At 41.9% G+C, this 17,755-nt stretch overlaps 1 protein-coding gene across 1 annotated transcript in view; it reads right to left on the bottom strand.

The window, feature by feature from the left end:
• Positions 1 to 14,821: 14,821 nt before the first annotated feature.
• COL18A1 (collagen type XVIII alpha 1 chain) overlaps positions 14,822 to 17,755 on the bottom strand; it is a 352,734-nt gene continuing 349,800 nt past the window's right edge. The window contains exon 40 of the mRNA XM_029606745.1: positions 14,822 to 16,920. Coding sequence (XP_029462605.1) covers positions 16,707 to 16,920 — 214 coding nt within the window. The 3' untranslated portion in view covers positions 14,822 to 16,706. The remainder of the gene's footprint in view (positions 16,921 to 17,755) is intronic.

The raw sequence follows: 17,755 nt of genomic DNA on the forward strand, positions 1-17,755 counted from the left end.
GTCTGTCTTACGCCAACCACAACCGCTGGGACCTGACATTTCCAGCTTCCGCATGCCATGTTCCAACTATATCAAAGCAAGTTTTAGAAAAGCTTAGGATCCTTAATATGTTCAGATAGACTGTGCAGTCCCTAAGAATGCTAAGTTTTCTCCCTACAGAGGTATTTTACAAATGCTACATGGACCTTACACTCACACCACCACAGCTTAAGAACATAAGAACATAAGAAAATGCCATACTGGGTCAGACCAAGGGTCCATCAAGCCCAGCATCCTGTTTCCAACAGTGGCCAATCCAGGCCATAAGAACCTGGCAAGTACCCACAAACTAAGTGTATTCCATGTAACCATTGCTAATGGCAATGGCTATTCTCTAAGTGAACTTAATAGCAGGTAATGGACTTCTCCTCCAAGAACTTATCCAATCCTTTTTTAAACACAGCTATACTAACTGCACGAACCACATTCTCTGGCAACAAATTCCAGAGTTTAATTGTGCGTTGAGTAAAAAAGAACTTTCTCCGATTAGTTTTAAATGTGCCCCATGCTAACTTCATGGAGTGTCCCCTAGTCTTTCTACTATCCGAAAGAGTAAATAACCGATTCACATCTACCCGTTCTAGACCTCTCATGATTTTCAACACCTCTATCATATCCCCCCTCAGTCGTCTCTTCTCCAAGCTGAAAAGTCCTAACCTCTTTAGTCTTTCCTCATAGGGGAGTTGTTCCATTCCCCTTATCATTTTGGTAGCCCTTCTCTGTACCTTCTCCATCGCAATTATATCTTTTTTGAGATGCGGCAACCAGAATTGTACACAGTATTCAAGGTGCGGTCTCACCATGGAGCGATACAGAGGCATTATGACATTTTCCGTTTTATTCATCATTCCTTTTCTAATAATTCCCAACATTCTGTTTGCTTTTTTGACTGCCGCAGCACACTGAACCGACGATTTCAATGTGTTATCCACTATGACACCTAGATCTCTTTCTTGGGTTGTAGCACCTAATATGGAACCCAACATCGTGTAATTATAGCATGGGTTATTTTTCCCTATATGCATCACCTTGCACTTATCCACATTAAATTTCATCTGCCATTTGGATGCCCAATTTTCCAGTCTCACAAGGTCTTCCTGCAATTTATCACAATCTGCTTGTGATTTAACTACTCTGAACAATTTTGTGTCATCTGCAAATTTGATTATCTCACTCGTCGTATTTCTTTCCAGATCATTTATAAATATATTGAACAGTAAGGGTCCCAATACAGATCCCTGAGGCACTCCACTGTCCACTCCCTTCCACTGAGAAAATTGCCCATTTAATCCTACTCTCTGTTTCCTGTCTTTTAGCCAGTTTGCAATCCACGAAAGGACATCGCCACCTACCCATGACTTTTTACTTTTCCTAGAAGCCTCTCATGAGGAACTTTGTCAAACGCCTTCTGAAAATCCAAGTATACTATATCTACCGGTTCACCTTTATCCACATGTTTATTAACTCCTTCAAAAAAGTGAAGCAGATTTGTGAGGCAAGACTTGCCCTGGGTAAAGCCATGCTGACTTTGTTCCATTAAACCATGTCTTTCTATATGTTCTGTGATTTTGATGTTTAGAACACTTTCCACTATTTTTCCTGGCACTGAAGTCAGGCTAACCGGTCTGTAGTTTCCCGGATCGCCCCTGGAGCCCTTTTTAAATATTGGGGTTACAGTTGCTATCCTCCAGTCTTCAGGTACAATGGATGATTTTAATGATAAGTTATAAATTTTTACTAATAGGTCTGAAATTTCATTTTTTAGTTCCTTCAGAACTCTGGGGTGTATACCATCCGGTCCAGGTGATTTACTACTCTTCAGTTTGTCAATCAGGCCTACCACATCTTCTAGGTTCACCATGATTTGATTCAGTCCATCTGAATCATTACCCATGAAAACCTTCTCCATTACGGGTACCTCCCCAACATCCTCTTCAGTAAACACCGAAGCAAAGAAATCATTTAATCTTTCCGCGATGGCCTTATCTTCTCTAAGTGCCCCTTTAACCCCTCGATCATCTAACGGTCCAACTGACTCCCTCACAGGCTTTCTGCTTCGGATATATTTAAAAAAGTTTTTACTGTGAGTTTTTGCCTCTACAGCCAACTTCTTTTCAAATTCTCTCTTAGCCTGTCTTATCAATGTCTTACATTTAACTTGCCAATGTTTATGCTTTATCCTATTTTCTTCTGTTGGATCCTTCTTCCAATTTTTGAATGAAGATCTTTTGGCTAAAATAGCTTCTTTCACCTCCCCTTTTAACCATGCCGGTAATCGTTTTGCCTCCTTTCCACCTTTCTTAATGTGTGGAATACATCTGGACTGTGCTTCTAGAATGGTATTTTTTAACAATGACCACGCCTCTTGGACATTTTTTACTTTTGTAGCTGCTCCTTTCAGTTTTTTTCTAACAATTTTTCTCATTTTATCAAAGTTTCCCTTTTGAAAGTTTAGCATGAGAGCCTTGGATTTGCACACTGTTCCTTTTCCAGTCATTAAATCAAATTTGATCATATTATGATCACTATTGCCAAGCGGCCCCACCACCGTTACCTCTCTCACCAAGTCCTGTGCTCCACTGAGAATTAGATCTAAAATTGCTCCCTCTCTCGTCGGTTCCTGAACCAATTGCTCCATAAAGCTATCATTTATTCCATCCAGGAACGTTATCTCTCTAGCGTGACCCGATGATACATTTACCCAGTCTATATTGGGGTAATTGAAGTCTCTCATTATTACTGCACTACCAATTTGGTTAGCTTCCCTAATTTCTCTTAGCATTTCACTGTCCATCTCACCATCTTGACCAGGTGGACGGTAGTATACCCCTATCACTGTAGTTTTCCCTGATACACAAGGGATTTCTACCCATAAAGATTCAATTTTGTATTTAGTCTCATGCAGGATGTTTATCCTGTTGGACTCTATGCCATCCCGGACATAAAGCGCCACACCTCCTCCCGACTGCTCCTCTCTGTCATTGCGATATAATTTGTACCCCGGTATAGCACTGTCCCATTGGTTATCCTCTTTCCACCATGTCTCTGAGATGCCAATTAAGTCTTTGTCATCATTTACTGCTATACATTCTAATTCTCCCATCTTACTTCTTAGACTTCTGGCATTAGCATACAAACATTTCAAAGTTTGTTTTTTGTTTGTATTTTTATTCTGCTTTTTAATTGATAGGGATAAGTTAGAATCTTTTAGCTCAGGTGAGTTTTTAGTTACAGGCACTTGGACTACTTTTCTAATTATTGGAACCTCACTGTCGGGATGCCCTAATTCTAATGCATCATTAGTATCCTTTAAAGATACATCTCTCCGAACCATGCGCTGCTGAGCGACTGTCGGCTTTACTTCTCGCCGCATTGCTCTGCTTCTACCATTCCAGTTTTAAAAATTATTAACTGCCACTGCTCCAAGCCAGTCTTGCCACATTATGGTGCATATGGTGCATTTTGGTCACCGCATCTCAAAAAATATATAGTTGTGATGGAGAAGGTACAGAGAAGGGCAACCAAAATGATAAAAGGGATGGAACAGCTCCCCTCTGAGGAAAAGCTGAAGGGCTGTTCAGCTTGGAGAAGAGAAGGCTGAGGGGGGATATGATAAAGGTCTTTAAGATCATGAGAGGTCTTGAACGAGTAGATGTGACTCGGTTATTTACACTTTCGAATAATAGGACTAGGGGGCATTCCATGAAGTTAGCAAGTAGCACATTTAAGACTAATCGGAGAAAATTCTTTCACTCAACGCACAATAAAGCTCTGGAATTCATTGCCATGGGATGTGGTTAAGGCATAGCTGGGTTCAAAAAAGGTTTGGATAAGTTCCTGGATGAGAAGTCCATTAACTGCTATTAATCAAGTTTACTTAGGGAATAGCCAGTTAGCCACTGCTATTAATTGCATCAGTAGCATGGGATCTTCTTAGTGTTTGGGTAATTGCCAGGTTCTTGTGGCCTGGTTTGGCCTCTGTTGGAAACAGGATGCTGGGCTTGATGGACCCTTGGTTTGACCCAGCATGGCAATTTCTTATGTTCTTATGTTCTTATGTTCTCTGCTCTGTACATGTGCAAGAACTAGCAAACACCTTTGGGGGTGTTATGGCCACCTTTGTCGCTGTGTTACCCTGCTCCTGTTATTCCAGTTCTTAAGATATACCAGCCCCACTGCTGCCACTGCCATTCCAAGTACCTTAGAGCAGTGGTCCCCAACCTTTTTTTGCACCAGGGACCGGCTTCAAGCAAGACCATTTTTCCATGGCCTGGCAGGGCGGGGTAGGGGCGGGGCTTTGGTCATATGGGGGCGGGGTTATGGAGGGGGTTGGATTTTAGTGCACACTTATCATTTAATTATGACATTTATAATGTGAATGTGACTCAACTCACCATAGGTTCTCACATGCATGGCACACTGACCCATGATCGTCAAGGGGCTAGATGTAAAAGTACAGTTTGTATCCACGGGAACCCCCCTGACCCACAATAATGGATGTAAAGCAGAATTATGACATTCCCCATACAACTCACCCTACAAAAAAGATATTCTGGTTCTAGTGACATCTCAGTAACAGCAACTCAAACTCCTTCTATTTCCAGGCTCAATAGCCCTACTTATGAAAAGACAGCAATTTACCACCAATGCATGTCCTCTGAGAAAACACAACAAATAAGATAGATACAAACGCTTACATGCTAGCAAAATATCTCATCTCGGTAACAGACACAGAACCGACCTAATATACTCCCAGGATCTGTAGTAATGCACATAAACTAATCCGCACACAGTTACACCTGTATTATGGAATACACTCAAACAGGAGCAACCCTATCTATGAAAAGGCAACACTACAAATATTAAATCAGGTCCTAAAAACCAATACACCTCTTATTAGGAAATCAGAACTAGCAAGCAGCTATAGATCCCCACACAGAAATAATTGTAAAACTATACTAATAAGCTGAATAAATGTTTCAAAACAGCTATGAACAGAATAACATCCAACAATTAAAAACTCATAAAAACTATTAAACATTCTCCAAACACCAATAAAATATTTCAAAAAAGCAGACATCACACAATTAAAATGGCAGTCAAGAAAAATAAACTTAAAAAGCCACCTTTACTTACCCCCTCCAGCAGCTCTCCTACTCCCCTTCCCTGCAGGCTGTGGCACACACCAGAAGCAGCAGTAGAAGCTAAGCTCTATTCTTATGGTCCTCTTCCTTAGTGCCCATGTCTCTCACACACACACACCATACCAGTCATGCCCCATGACCAGTTTCTGTCTCTCACACACCAATCATCTCCCAAACAGTCTTTGGCATACACACCAGTCACCTTCCTGAACAGTTTCTCTCATGCCATACACACACACACACAGGCTTCCCACTCCCGTGTTCTACTTACATATATGGGCTTCTCACTCTCATAATCACTTTCTCTGTCTCTCACACACACACACACACACACACACTCACTCATCAGTCTCTCACTCCCATGCTTGTTCTCTCCACATGCACAGGCTTCTCATTCCCATAATCACTTTCTTTCTCTCTCTCACACACACACACACTCACCAGTCTCTCACTCCCATGTTCTCTTTCAGATATACAGGCTTCTCCCTCCCATGATGTGTCTCGCACACACCCAGGTTTCTCACTCCCATGCTCACTCTTCACATGCACAGGCTTCTCATTCCCATAATCACTTTCTCTCTGTTACACACACACCAGTCTCTCTAATTTCCATGCTCACTCTCCTCGTGCACAGGCTTCTCATTCCCACACACCAGTCTTTTTCTCTCACACACACCGTCACCTTACCAAGCAGTCTCTCTCTCTCTCATGCATGCACACTCACCCAGGTTTCTCACTCCCATGCTTTCTTTCACCCCCACAACACCAGGCTTCTTACACCCATGCTTTCCCACATACCCAGACTTCTCACTTCCATGCTTTTTCTCTCTCACACACACACATCAGTCACCTCCCTGACTAATGTCTCACACTCTCACATACACATCAGTCATCTCCCTGAGCAATCACTTTCATTGTCTCTCACATACACACACACATCAGCTCTCTGACCAGTCAATCACACACAGGCTGGCTGGCTGCTTCTCTCTCTTTCTCTCACTCACTTCCTCTTCCCCCCACCCCGGAGCACAAATGGGAGCTGCAGCAGCCCCTGCAGGCCAAGAAAGAAGAATCCCATCAGCCGCGGGAGGCTCATGCTGCTGACTCCTTTCTCGATTACCAGCTGCTTAAATTGCTCGGGAACCGATGCTGCAGCCGCCGTCGCCGCTGCTGCTTTATCACGCGGCACGGCTCTTTCTCCTTCCCGGGCACCGCTCCGTGTATCACTTCCTGTTCCGGGTCACGGGAAGGGGGGGGGGGGCAGGCGCAGGAAGAAGAAAAGGCCAGCCGCAGGTGCCACAGCTTCTTCTAGCACCGCTGCCGTTCCCACTGGGCTTGAACGTGCTGACAGCCCGGCGGCAACGGGAGAGACCGGGAGCGCGCGACACACCTGCCGGTGCTTGGCGGCGCCGCGGACCGGCAAAAAACTCCCACGGCCCGGTCCTGGTCCGCGGACCAGTGGTTGGGGACCCCTGCCTTAGAGTCCTTCCTCCAGTGTTCCAGCTGTGTTCAAGTTTCTTGCCAAATTCACTTCGCCTACAATATTTACCCACTTTTCATCTTGCCTAACTATACATACCTTATTTTACAAACTTACTGAAACAGTCCTCATGCTTTTAATACCATTCTTATCTTCATCTGTGGTACTCACCTTCTTGCCATATCTTCCTCTTGCCACAGACATCCATTGTTTTGCACACTTGCTGCACCAAGCCATGAACCGTAACTGATTTCAGGGCCCATTCACAGTTCCACTGTACTGCGCACATGGGTGCCTATGATGTGCGCGGCATACTCCATGACACAAACATATGCTACTAGACTGCTGGAATCAGCCAGGTTCAGCCAGGCTTTGAGAGGGAGAGGCATCCCTCTCTGGTTGCCTGTATGCTTGAATGTAATGACTGCCATTTCCTATGCAGTTCTGCCTTAATGCTTTGCCCCTCATCCTACACCTTTGGATCCTTGTGCCACTTGGCCTTGCTGCCATGCACAGATTTTACACCTTGGGGTTATTAACTTCCTTCTGCCACTGTACCTTCCTGGCATACTACAGCCGTTACACCTTGAGGTCATCTTGCCAATCTGGGGTGCTGCTGTGCACCTCTCCTATGCTTTTGAAATCTTGATACCACACTTTCTGATTCTTGGGCTCTATTCTCTACCTTAGAATTTTCTCTGCCACCTTTTCTGCTTCACATTTGGGTGACATCAGTAATGGAGGGTGCCACTTTGCCTCTCGTGACAAACCCTGAGTTTTGAATTTCCCACCCCACCCAATGGATACGTTTTAACTGCAGAAATAAAAGGAGGTGTTGTCAAGGGCCTTACAGGAGCATAACTGTATTTTATCTGGCTAACACTGAATATTATCACTAGCCAGATAAAATCCAGCTAGGGGACTTCCAGTTGTCTGTGCAGACAGGTGAAGGAGCTTGCGCAGCTCTTCTTAACTTCTCCTTTTTTTTTGCGATACAATACCTCCGATTTGTTATAATATAGCTAGTAATGCAGGGACTAGAACACTCCCAGCCCTTTGGACTGACCAAGCTGTCTAACTTAAGTTGATCAAGCAGCAGGAAATCAATGGAGAACAAGCCTTCCCAGCAAGATGAGACTGCTTCAGGGTTTGAAGAGTAAGCAAAAGCACCAGCATCCTTTAATGCTGCTGAAACTATTTATTTTTTTTTTTTACCTCAGAAGAGTGTCCTTTGAATATTCTTTTTCATGCAAAATCTATTATAAATGCATAATTTTTAACCATGTATGTGAAGAGAGCAGGAGGCAGGGTGCAAGGGTATAAGATTTGCTTAGGGCACCTAATACTCTTGCATCAGCAATGGGTTCTGGGGAGGGGGTGAAGACCTAGAGGGTAGAGGGTGAGAGTTTTTAAAGTTTAGGTTGCTGGAAGGAGCTGGGCTTTTTTGGCAGACCTGAAACAGAGAATTTTCCAATCTCACAAGGTCTTCCTGCAATTTATCACAATCCACTTGAGATTTAACAACTCTGCATAATTTTGTGTCATCTGCAATTCTGATCACCTCACTCGTATTCCTTTTCAGATCATTTATATATATATTGAAAAGTACCGGTCCAAGTACAGATCCTGAGGCACTCCATTGTTTACCCATGTCCACTGAGAAAATTGACCATTTATTCCTATTCTCGTGTTTCCAGTCTTTTAATCAGTTTATAATCCACAAAAGGACATTGCCTCCCATGATTTTTTAGTTTTCTTAGAAGCCTCTCATGAGGGACTTTGTCAAACGCCTTCTGAAAATCCAAATACATTGCATCTACAGGTTCACCTTTATCCACATATTTATTAACCCCCTCAAACAAATGAGCAGATTTGTGAGGTAAGACTTCCTTTGGGTAAATCCATGCTGACTGTGTTCCATTAAACCATGTCTTTCTATATGCTCTGTGATTTGGATCTTTAGAATAGTTTCCACTATTTTTCCTGGCACAGAAGTCAGGCTCACTGGTCTATAGTTTCTGGAATAGCCCCTGGAGCCTTTTTAAATATCGGGGTTACATTGGCCACCTTCCAGTCTTCAAGTACAATGGATGATTTTAATGATATGTTTCAAATTTTAACTAATAGCACTGAAATTTCATATTTGAGTTCCTTCAGAACCCTGGGATGGATACCATTCAGTCTAGGTGATTTGCTACTCTTTAGTTTGTCAATCTGGCCTACTACATCTTCCAGGTACACAGTGCTTTGGTTCAGTTCATCTGACTCATCGGCCTTGAAAACCATCTCCGGAACGGGTATCTCCCCAACATCCTCATTAGTGAACACAGAAGCAAAGAATTGATTTGGTCTTTCTGCAATGGCCTTATCTTCCCTAAGAGCCTCTTTAACTCCTCAGCCATCTAATGGTTCGACCGATTCCCTCACATGTTTCTTGCTTCGGATATATTTTAAAAAGTTTTTATTATGAGTTTTTGCCTCTACAGCCAACTTATTTCAAATTCTCACTTAGCCTGCCTTATCAATGTTTTACACTTAACTTGACAATGCTTATGCTTTTTCCTATTTTATTCAGATGGATCCTTCTTCAAATTTTTGAAGGATTTTTTTTTGGCTAAGATAGCCTCTTTCACCTCACCTTTTAACCATGCTGATAATCTTTTTGCTTTTCTTCCAACTTTCTTAATGCGTGGAATACATCTGGACTGCGCATTTAAGATTGTATTTTTAAACAATGTCCATGCCTGTTTTACACTTTTAACCTTTGCAGTTGCACCTTTCAGTTTATTTAAGGTTAGAGCTGTAGATTTACATATTGTCCCCCTCCAGTCATTAGTTCAAATTTGATCATGTTATAATCACTATTGACAAGTGGCCCCACCACTTTTACCTCTCTCACTAAATCATACGTTCCACTAAGAATTAAATCTAAAATAGCTCCCTCTCTTGTTGGTTCCTATACCAATTGCTCCATGAAGCAGTCATTTATTCCATCCAGGAACTTTATGACTCTAGCATGTCCCGTTGTTACATTTACCTAGTCAATATTGGGGTAATTGAAATCTGTCAGTAACAAGGGCAACCGAATAAGATTTAAATTATAGCCTAAGTGACGGTGTCATCAAGCTAGACGCTGTGATTTTAACTCAAAACCCAACCGGTCCTCTAATCATTCACCATCACTAAAAAAACTTGATTTTATTAGTTGAAAAAATAATTTTTTGATTTTTTGAACATTTTTTTATTTTATCATAAAGTTAAAAAGTCAGTCAGAAAGACTTTCAGAAACAGTCTTTGATAGTCTTTGGAGTTGAGTGTCTATCAAAGACTGTTTCTGAAAGTCTTTCTGACTGACTTTTTAACTTTATGATAAAATCAAAAAATGTTCAAAAATTCAAAAAATTATTTTTTCAACTAATAAAATCAAGTTTTTTAGTGATGGTGAATGATTAGAGGACCGGTTGGGTTTTGGGTTAAAATCACAATGTCTGGCTTGATGACACCGTCACTTAGGCTATAATTTAAATCTTATTCGGTTGCCCTTGTTACTGACAGTTTTACCTATTGGGTTACTGTATTGACTCCTTTTGTTATAAATTTGTGGTAATTGAAATCTCCCATTATTACTGCACTTCCATATTGGTTAGCTTCCCTGATTTCTCTTAAGATATCCTCTGTCTGACCATTTTGGCCAGGTGGACGTTAGTATACTCCTATCTCTATACTCTTACCCAATACACATGGGATTTCTACCCATTTAGATTCTACTGAGCATTTAGTCTCTTATATGATCTTTATCCTGTTGGACTCTATACCTTCCCAGACAAAGTGTCACATCCCCACCAAGTCTATCCTGCTTATCATTGCAATATAATTTGTTCCCTGATATAGCACTGTCCCTTTGGTTATCCTCTTTCCACCTGGTCTCTGATATGCCAATTAGTTGCTATCTCATCATTCACTGCTCTTTTGAAATATTTGGTGTTTGGGAAATATTAGAAAAAATGTGTCTGAATTTTCACATTATTGGATGTTTGTCAGCTGTTTTGACATATTATTGCTTGATGTTTTGTGAGGAATGATTCTGTTTTTCTATTGTTGCACTGCATAACAGTTGGACTTGTGGTTACCAAAGCATGTGTGTGAATGAGTGAGCCAATGAGTATATGTGTGAGCAAAAGAGAACAAGCAAGCCAATGAGCATATATGCAAGCAAGAGGACTATTTAAGCCAGTGGGCATGTGTGTGAGCATAAGAGAGAGTGAAAATGCATGTGTATGTGAGCAACAGCAAGTCATTGTACATTTGTGTGAGCCAGAGTGTGAGCATGTGTGTGAGTGAGAGCATGAGAGAGTGTGTGTGACACAATGAGTGTATATGAGAGAGACCATGTGAGCATGTGTGAGAGAAAATAAGGGAGCTTGTGTGAGAACGAACGTGTGCATATATGAGAGAGGGGAGAAGGTTCATGCATTCCTCCCATCCCTGACAATCTTAGGGTGACTGGAATCCATAAAGTTCCCAGGTATGAAGAACAGGGGATTTTGTTTAGCCTTAGTTGTAATTATTGGGTGTTATCTGATGTGTCTTCTGTTTTGAAATTTTTTAATGATGTTTGGGAAATTAAAAGAACAATATTATATATTTTTAATCATTGGATGTTCTATTCATCAACTGTTTTGAAATATTTCTTCTTTATATGAGTATGGTTTTATGGTTAATGCTTTATATTTCTTTTATTTGACATTTAATGAAGAATGATGGTGTTTCTGTTTTTTCATTGTTGGACTGCATATAGAGTCTGGCTTGTTAAGGTTTTTGTCTGCATGTTTCTATTTATAGTTTATTATCTGTTTATTATTTATTTGTTTGCTTTTATATACCAACGTTCGTCAGGAACATCACATCGGTTTACAGCGTACTACATAAATAACATAAAAACAAACACAGTCAGTCACATCAGAGGATTAAAAAACATTCAGCAAATATAAAATAAAACTTGTTATGAAAATGATACTAAAATCAATTAAATAAGAAAAATAAAAAATATAGGCTATATGAGAAGGTACTCTGCTTTCTGAGAAGGATAAAATCGTATGTTGTAGAGGATGGTGCGAGGCAGGCAATTAAGTGTAGGCTTCCTGGAACAGCCAGGTTTTTAATTTTTTTTTAAGCTGCTGGGGTTTGGTTCTTGTCTTAATTCTTTAGGTAAGGAGTTCCATATGTGGGGGCCTGTTAATGATAAGGCACGCTCTCTCACTGAAGTGAGATGAGCTAATTTTGGAGATGGTATTGGTAAGGTGCCATTACTGGCTTGAGATTTAACTACTCTGCATAATTTTGTGCCATCCGCAAATTTGATCACCTCACTTGTCGTACCCCTTTCCAGATCATTTATAAATTCTGTATTTATTCTGTATTTGGTGAGGGTCTGACTAACATAAGATATGCCATACTGGGTCAGACAAAGGGTCTATCAAGCCTACTATCCCATTTCTAACAGTGGCCAATCCAAGTCACAAGTACTTGGCAAGTACCCAAGCATTAAATAAATCACAAGCTACTACTGCATACTAATTAATAGCAGTTTATGAATTTTTCCTCTAGGAACTTATCCAAACCTTTTTTAAAGCCAGTTACAGTAACTGATATAACCACGTCCTCTGGCAATGAATTCCAGAGCTTAACTGTGCACTGAGTGAAAAAAAAAATTATTCAATTTGTTTTAAATGAGCTACTTGCTAACTTCATGGAGTGCCCTCTGGCCCTTCTAATATCTGAGAGAGTAAATAACCGATTTACATTAACTTGTTCAAGTTCTTTCACAATTTTGTAGACCTCTATCATATCTCCCCTCAGTCCTCTCTTCTCCAAACTGAACAGCCCTAACTTCTTTAGCTTTTCCTCATAGGGCAGCCGTTCCATGCCCCTTATCATTTTGGTTGCCCTTCTCTTCACTTTCTCCAGTGCAGCTATATCTTTTTTTGAGATGCAATGACCAGAACTGCACACAGTATTCAAGGTGCAGTCTCACCACGGAATGATACGGAGGCATTATGATATCCATATTTTCATTTGCCATTCCCTTCATAATAATTCCTAACATTCTGTTTGCTTTTTTGATCACCACAGCACATTGAGCCAACGATTTCAATGTATTATCCACTATGACGCCTAGATCTCTTTCCTAGGTGGTAGCTCCTAAGATAGAACCTAACGTTGTGTAGCTACAGCAAGGGTTATTTTTCCCTATATGCATCACTTTGTACTTGTCCACATTAAATTTCATCTGCCATTTGGAAGCCCAACCTTCCAGTCTCACAAGGTCCACTTGCAATTCATCATAATTCGCTTGAGATTTAATTACTTTGCATAATTTTGTGTCATCCACAAATTTGATCACCTCACTCGTCTTACCCCTTTCCAGATCATTTATAAATATATTAAAAAGCACCGGTCCACAGTCAGATCCCTGAGGCACTCCACTGTTTACCTTTTTCCATTGTGAAAACAGACCATTTAATCCTACTCTCTGTTTCCTGTCTTTTAATCAGCTTGCAAACCACAAAAGGTCATAGTCTCCAATCCCATGACTTTTTAGTTTTTATAGAAGCCTCTCATCCAGGACTTTATCGAATGCCTTCTGAAAATCTGTCTGTTCTGCAAGAGTTTTTGAGATGAGTTATTTTGCTAGATGTACTTTCTGGGGTAGATTTTAAAAGAAGCGCGATCAGCCTACTTTTGCTTGCGCATCAGACTCAAGCAAAAGTACGCTGGATTTTAGTAGATACGCGCGGAGCCGCGCGTATCTACTAAAATCCTGGATCGGCGCGCGCAAGGCTATCGATTTTGTATAGCCTGCGCGCGCCGAGCCGCGCTGCCTCCCCCCGTTCCCTCCAAGGCCGCTCCGAAATCGGAGCGGCCTCGGAGGGAACTTTCCTTTGCCCTCCCCTCACCTTACCCTCCCTTCCCCTACCTAACCCACCCACCCGGCCCTGTCTACACCCCCCCCCTTACCTTTGTCGGGGGATTTACGCCTCCCGGAGGGAGACGTAAATCCCCGCGCGCCAGCGGGCCTGCTGCGCGCCGGGCCGCGACCTGGGGGCGGGTACGGAGGGCGCGGCCACGCCCCCGGGCCGTAGCCACGCCCCCGTACCCGCCCCCAAAACGCTGCCGACACGCCCCCGGAACGCCGCGACGACCGGGCCCGCCCCCCGACACGCCCCCCTCCGAGAACCCCGGGACTTACGCGAGTCCCGGGGCTCTGCGCGCGCCGGGAGGCCTATGTAAAATAGGCTTCCCGGCGCGCAGGGCCCTGCTCGCGTAAATCCGCCCGGTTTTGGGCGGATTTACGCGAGCAGGGCTCTGAAAATCCGCCCCTCTGTGTAGGGATCTATAACAGCTAGATTTGTTCTATTTTCTTAATAGCAGGTGTATTGGTATATTAGGACCTAGTGTAATATTTAAAAAGTGTCGCCAGCAAGGCTGAGTGAGACACACACACACAGATGCATACACATTCTCCCACTCTGTGTGTGGGTGTGTCAGAGAGACTGTGAATGTAAGAGAAGGTCTGAGAGAGTATGTGTCAGTGTGTATATGACAATTGTTTCTACAATCTAAAAATCTGTGCGTGTGACTGAGTGTGGGTGTGTCCGATACTGTCTCATTACTTGCAACTGGTTTAAAAACTGATTAGTTGACTAGACTAGGAATGTCAGATATGTATCTATCTGTGTGTGTGTGTGTAATAGAGATAGATAGATACACATATCTATAAAATCTCTTATAGAGATATAAGCAAGCTTATGGGAGGGCCCAACCAATTTACATGGATAGAATGGGGCTCTAATTGCTCACCCCGGTCCAGATCTTAGTTATTTGGGAAAAATGTAAAATTTATTTTGGAGATATTTGGGGTCAATTCTGCCATGTTCCAGGGTTAACGTGGCATGCTTATGGGACCTGTTGCTGCATATGCTGCAACGAAAATGCATGAGGGAGTCAGAACCAATTTTGAAAAATCCCCCAGGCTGATATTTTCCTGCAATCCAGCCCTGATTGTTTCAATTATATTTTGCATTCCTATTGCGCTTAAGTGAAAATAATCAGAAAGGGAGTACCATGTTAGTTCACCAAAAATGCAAATCATACGATATCGTATACAAGAATTTCCTTTTATTTAATTTTGTTAAGAATGACCTACAACACACATATTTAAAATAATCTCCACAGGTTTGATTAGAAGAAGAAAAAATAGTGTGAAAGCTAATACGGTTAGATTGTGTATTGATACAGTGTATAAATGGCACAGATGATGAGTCAAACGATGGCAACTTTGCCAAATTGCATTGTATGCAGACAGGAGAGATGCTGAGCAGGCTATTGGCCCATGGCAAAGACAGCGAGTTAGAAATTTGTGCTGATACCAGTGTCAGTGCCTCAAAGATTATGCACCAATGACAACATCTCGAGAGCAGCAAAGAAAAAGAAATGAGGGAGCCCAGCAGAGATTCAGTGCCATAAAAGTTCCAATACATTTTTTTAGAAAACCAAATAATACTTTCTACACTGTGTGTAGGGATCAGTGCCCACAAAGGAAAACTGTTATAGTTTAGTCCTAATCCTCATGAAACATGGAAGGCTGGGAGTATGGGCCTTCATTTTTTTTTTTTTTAAGTATCATGAACATGTAAAATATTGAGGCTTTCAAAATTTGAAAACATTTTTCAGACTTGAAAAACAACCCCCCCCCCCCAAAAAAAAACAAACCCCAAACAAAAACAAACCAAATGCATTAGGTATCAGCATTAGATTTTTCTCTGCAAGAGCAAGCTGGGATAGTTTTCCTCTCAGTGCTGGCTTTTCAGGTGTGCGACCTGTGCAGTCACACAGAGCACCATGTATAAGTGGGCAGAGCCTTACCGGCATCCTCTTCCTCCATACCCTTCCACATAGGGGATGGGGGGATTATGGTGCTGGGCATAGGAGAAAAAATAAAAGGGGAATGGTATACTAGTGCCACTGCCACCAATGAAGGAGGAAGAGCTGTGCCAGGCTGTCGCCACCAGAGGGAGGAGGAGAGTGACACCAATTTCAGTTTTCACACAGGGTTCTGGCTGCGTTTCCTCTTCCAGATTAACAAAGTCTGCATTACACTTTAGAACTTTCTGAGAACGACTTTTAACTCACCTCCCCAATCCCCTTAATATTTTGACACACATTTTGACATTCAGACAACAGTCTCACTTCTCAGTCCCTATTAAACCACAGCAGGCATGAACAGAAGATAATAATCTAGTGTTAACCCTAGAAAGAAATCTTCCAAGCGGAGGGGCTGACTAATCTCAAAGAGGCTCTCACAGCACTGATCTTGGAAAGAGCGATCCACCCCTCCCCACCAACCCTACCCCCAAACACACCCGCCTTGTTGTTGATGTCAGAGGCAGATCTGCCTACCCTCACAGGCTCCCACAGTGCTGATCTCAAAAGAGATCTATTTGCAAATCCTAGGACCCTGGTGCCAATCGCAGATCCAGGGGTTCTTATTTCCAGTCCATCGCTTCTGGTGAAATAAATATTTACAATATTAAAAGGTGACACTTTCCCTCCCACTTCCACCTAGTCTCGTTTAATAACAAATATTTTACAATCAAACAAACATGAGGAAGTGCATACAGAAGAGAAACATGTAAATAAAAACTAAAATTGGCTAAATACTATGAAAATGTAAAAAAACACAGACATTTCCCTGTACAAGTACTCTATATCAAAGAGTGTATGCTTTCTCTGGCATTTGTACAGGTAATACTCTTCCTATCTATTTTACTACCTACCTACCATCTTAGGAACGCCTGAATAAAATCACAGGCAATCAGAATTCTCAGCACCATGTCATTTTTATATCCTCTAATAGAAACAGTCTTTGGCTTATGTTAGATTTTGTCAAATGAATATGTTAAGATACGGGAAGGCTTTGAAGAAGAACCAGACACATGCTCCCTTCCCTTTCAGTTTCTCCAGACAACTGTGCCTTGGCGGATTTACTTCCGGGCTGAAGTCATAAAGCTGTTTTCGATGCAGAGCACGACAAAGGTTTTGTTGCAGCTCTCGGCTCTCTGCTCCAGGAGTCTGCCGCTCAGCAGCGACGATGCCTGTCCCACTACCACTCTGTCATCTGTCCTCCATGTTTCACAGTAACTTTCTGTCAGCCGACGGCCTTTTGTGTCCGAGCCGTGCCAAATCATCTTCTGGGGCCTGGGGAACAAAAGAAGTTTTTAGAACAAAATGCATCCTTTCAAGGCGCTGTCGCACAGTCAGTAACCTGGGGATCAAGAAATGGTGAGAGAAGAGACAGGTCTGTGAAGCATCAGCCTCCCAAAGTCAAGAGATGAGAAATGTAAGAAATGAGACCATGGATTTGTACTCTCCCCAAAACCATGCTGATGGAGAAGCAGTACAAAGCATGAAAATAATAGTAAAGGCAGCTTCCTCTAGAAATAACTGTTAGTGAAGTGAGAGCGCTTTTAGGTGCTCTCAGATTGCTTTATGTAAACTCCTGAATACCCCTGGAACATGAATATCTTTGTGAACTGGCACTGTAGTGAGCCCTGCCTTCTCCTGCCAATTGCAGCTGCAAAGTTCTGACTTCCAGAGTAGTGGGTCTTGTTCTGCACCATTTTGTGCATGTTGCAGAACCTTACAAGCAAGGACAAGATTATTTTTCCTAAAGTGTATACCATGCAGTGAATTAACAAAGCATTACCACTGTGTGCTGCAGTACAGACTGTGGAAGTGTTTCAATGCAAATACAAAAAGTCTGAATAAAAAAAACAAACCATTAATGAAACAAAATTCATAACTTAAAAGTAGAGAGACTAATTCATGCCCATCATTGTTTAAATGTCATGTTCCAAGTCAAACACTGTTTTGGTTAGTTACAAATTGCCTTCCAATTGGTCACCCTTAACCATGTACATAAGTTCTGAGACTAAACTGTTCTCTATCCTGTAAACTTACATTTAATCACAGGTTAGGATTTTCACCACTCAATCAAAGATCTAGCTGTGCAGATCATTTTCTTTAAAAAATA

The sequence above is a fragment of the Rhinatrema bivittatum genome, chromosome 6 (genome assembly GCF_901001135.1).
Source record: "Rhinatrema bivittatum chromosome 6, aRhiBiv1.1, whole genome shotgun sequence".
Taxonomy (NCBI): domain Eukaryota; kingdom Metazoa; phylum Chordata; class Amphibia; order Gymnophiona; family Rhinatrematidae; genus Rhinatrema; species Rhinatrema bivittatum.